Source organism: Saccostrea echinata, unplaced genomic scaffold (genome assembly GCF_033153115.1).
Source record: "Saccostrea echinata isolate AGI-Se365-2 ecotype Australia unplaced genomic scaffold, CSIRO_AGI_Sech_v1 ptg000003l, whole genome shotgun sequence".
Classification (NCBI taxonomy): Eukaryota; Metazoa; Mollusca; class Bivalvia; order Ostreida; family Ostreidae; genus Saccostrea; species Saccostrea echinata.
In genome coordinates this window covers 2,058,309-2,062,092 of record NW_026889752.1, presented here as the reverse complement: position 1 = coordinate 2,062,092, position 3,784 = coordinate 2,058,309, and the positions used below count along the sequence as shown (strand labels likewise).

Below are 3,784 nucleotides of genomic sequence, written 5' to 3'. Positions count from 1 at the left end.
GGGGTTTGAAAGCCCTAGCCCCTTCTGTTCAAAGTTATGGCCAAGGTTAAAGTTTTGTAATTTTTTTCAGAATTGGGTCAAACTCCAAGGTCAAGAAGTAAATGTTTTGGTACGTAATGAAAGGTCTTGTCACAAGAAATGTACACGTGAAATATAAAAGCCATGTCTTAAACCAATCAAAAGTTATGGGCAAGAATAAAGATTTTGCGGACAAACAGACATAAAGACAGACAGACGGACGGACAGGGCAAGAGCTATAAACCCCCGATTCATGGACTATGGGGGAATAATGATAATAATTATTCCGAAGGAATTTGAAAGATAGTAATAATAATAATAATAATAATAAAAGTAGTAGTAGTAGTAGTAGTAGTAGTAATGATAATAATTTGTAAACTCTCAGCAGTATTATTCAATTATTGTATTTGCAATGTCAGAGTAGATATTTCTCTCATCGGTAAAAACTGTGAGACTGCCAGTGGTTTGTTGGCACAGGACAGGGTTGATTTCATTTCTCCAACTTATCTACATCAATAACTGTGACAAATGCAAAACAAAAAAAAAAACTTTTACTGAATCTCAAAGTACAATTCATCTCCAAGAATATTTTTATATTAAAATCAAAATATAATTTCGAAATAAATGTATTTTATTCATTTTTGTGTTTTTCGTATTTTCGCAAAGTATTTTTTTTAAATTGTTTCTGAAAAAGTATTTTGTGAAACTTTTATGGAAAGTAGTTTCATACCTAAAAAACTATGCTTTCTCTATTGTTGAAAGTTTAGTTTTCTGAGCTACTAATGAATGGTTTCTTTGCCAGGTACTGAACAGCACTAGCTAAACCTTTCTTCATTTCATCCGATATCTTTTTGGGGAAATTCATGGTGATTTCCAGTTGGTCACCAGTAGTATGGGTTTTTGAGAGTCGCTTTATGCCCCTGTTTATAGCTTCGAGCATACGAGATTCGGTCAATTTGTCTGTATCATTTTTACTGAAATTTGGTATTGATGTCATGATCGCTTCCAAGTCTCCGTAGCATTTTTCCTTGCAAAAGTCAAAAGCAGATCTATCGGCGTCATCACTTTTTAGGTATGGATCAGCGCCATATAGTAATAATATGCAAACTCGAAGTAGCCGCTCCATTTCCATTAATTCATCTTCACCTGTTAAACAGGAAATGGCGTTGAAAATGGGATTCTTCCCTTCATTGTCTAATTTATCTACCAGCGCCATTTCTCTATATTTTTTTCCGTCTTGCTCGGCAGAATAACCATACTCAAGTAATTTACATATGCTTAAAATTCTACTGTTTTTGGTGTTTTCACAAGCTAAATTTAAAGCAGTTAACCCACGTGTGTTGCCCATAGATAAATCCACTCTTTTCTTGGTACTTAAAACAATACCTATAATATTTGAACAGGTGAAGTCATCAGTGTCTGCATCGACACAGCAATGAAAGACAGAATTTTCATTACGGTCTTTACTTTCAATCTCACAGTTGTTCTTGACCAATTCTGTGATGACATGTTGTCGACTGATGGGCCAGGTAACAGCAAGCATCAATGGAGTCTTCCTGTTTCTGTTAGAAGCATTTATATCTGCCTCATCATTTATTAATTTGTTAACAATGTTGGTAGCGAAATCGTCCTCTCTTGCAGACTGTACTACAATATGGAGAATCGTGTTTTCTGTGTTGTCCTTGAAGGACAAAACCCAATCTTTAATAGGTTTACCATCCGTCATGCGAACCATAGAGTTGGGGTTTTCTCTTTTTGTGCATTCTCCATATAAAGAATAATAAATATGATCCACGACATTGATGTCTTCATTTTTTCGGTTTTCGATAACTGAAATGAGTTTTTCCAAAAGATGTGTAGTTTCACTGCGCCCCAGCCAGAAAAGAATTGGTAGCTTAGGAAATGCCAGACTTTGTGTAGTGAAAAAAAAATGACTAGGTCTTTGTCAACAAGAGATGAGACTGCATCAACAAAAAACTGAATAAACTCTGTCCTTTTCAAAATATCACATTCACAGATACGCGAAATCCTACCACACTTCACCTCGGTAATAAATCGTTTAACCAAATATTTGAAGTGATCATCTTTCAACCAAGTTAGATCCCCTTTGTCATTTGTTTGTCGCTCTATTACATCCAGTGGAAAAAGAGCAATGCATTTAAATGGAAATGATCGGAAAAAATAACATTCTACTGCATCAAAGACACTCTGATGAATGAATTGATAGGAACCTTCACCAGTTTTACGTACGAAAGACCAAGTCATTTCCGAAGCAATGGATGGTAAATCTTTAAAGTTAAGAGGCTGAAAATGATCGCCAAGCCTACATTTCTTCTTAAGAAAATCGGCACACTTTTTGTCGCTCTCGAGGTCTGGCTTATATTTTGAATCCTGGTCTTTGTTTCTATTATGTATTTTTAGTAGAAGTAAAAATAAGAGCAATGTTTTTTTTCTATTAGTTTTGTCATTTTTAATGACATCTTCAATTTGTTTCAGGACAACTTGCGTCGGCCACGAAAAAAAATCTTCACCTTTTCTTCGGTATGCCTCTTCAAATGCAAAAAAAATGAGCACACAAAGGGAATCCAATATGTGCCTTAGCCTTTGTGACTTTTTCCCAGAAAGAATCCTTCAAAATTGGAGGTTTAATTTTCTTTTCTTGCTTTGCATATGCGATTTGTTTTCGCAGTATTCTCTTTTTCTCCTCATTTTCCAATTCATACTGTTCTTCTGAAAGATTCACGATATAATCCTCCCTGAATATTGCCTTTTTCTTCATTAAATCACACGCTTCATCAATGATATCTGATTTTGCAGTAATGACTACTCTTATTTCTCCGTTGTTTTCTGATTTATTGCCATTTCCACCCATTCCTCTAATAATTCTGTCAAGTCTCTCAAGAGGATTCATCCATTCTGCTAATTCATTCAATTTACCAGAAAATATGTTATCTATAAAAATGATTGTATCTTTAGCACGTTCGATGTAGTTTAGCTCAAAGTAACTTTCCACTTTACGAATAACATACTTCTCCCTGAAAGGCATTATCAAGTGGATAGCTGTTTGAGTTTTTCCAAATCCTGGAGGTCCTGTCAATATGACTACATTTTTTGTGTTGAATAAATTTTCGACTTTTTTGTAAACTTTTGTTTCTTCGTAGAATCCGTCTGCTGACTCGGCATTATGAAGAAATTTGTTTGTAACATCTGAAAATAAAGTTGCATTAAATCGAATGAATTATTAAAAGTAATTTTCGAGAAAAATTGATTAACAATATTAAAGTTTACAAGAAAGTATTTCACATAGTGAATGTTTCTCAATATTAGTTTGAATTGTGTATATTAAGGAATTAAAAAAAAAAAAAATAAATACTCATTTCACTTGACGGTACAGATACATGCATATCTTCGCTGAAAATATGCAATTTTAATAGCGTTTTATACCTAAATTACATAATGAAATATGTACCTTGTAAAATTTACGACATTGTAATACAAGGATATATTTTAATAGGCTTACCTTCGTTTAAAGATACAAGCATATCGGTTGAATCTTCTGTAATAGACATTACAGGAATTGAATGACATTTATCAGACCTAACATGTTATATACGTCTATTTTGAGATGGTGTATCTTATTTCAAACAAATCCAAGTAATGTTCTCTCCGTTCAAAGTCCCAAATCTACATAGCTCATCTAAACATCTTAAAATTTTATAACTTACGGGAGGATTTGCGATTAGATTGAGAATATATATATATATAT

The 3,784-nt window shown here is 33.5% G+C and overlaps 1 protein-coding gene across 1 annotated transcript; it reads right to left on the bottom strand.

Moving 5' to 3' along the window:
* Nucleotides 1-415: 415 nt before the first annotated feature.
* LOC133178732 (uncharacterized) lies at nt 416-1,940 on the bottom strand. The gene is made up of 2 exons (XM_061313440.1): nt 749-1,940; nt 416-537 (listed from the first exon to the last, which is right to left on the bottom strand). The coding sequence occupies exon 1, from the start codon at nt 1,751-1,753 to the stop codon at nt 782-784; it is 972 nt and encodes a 323-aa protein (XP_061169424.1). The 5' UTR covers nt 1,754-1,940; the 3' UTR covers nt 416-537; nt 749-781.
* Between the last annotated feature and the right edge of the window lie 1,844 nt (nt 1,941-3,784).

Bases quoted from the DNA above. Each gene is read 5' to 3' on its own strand.
- LOC133178732 (XM_061313440.1), bottom strand. From the start codon at position 1,753: ATGGTTCGCATGACGGATGGTAAACCTATTAAAGATTGGGTTTTGTCC.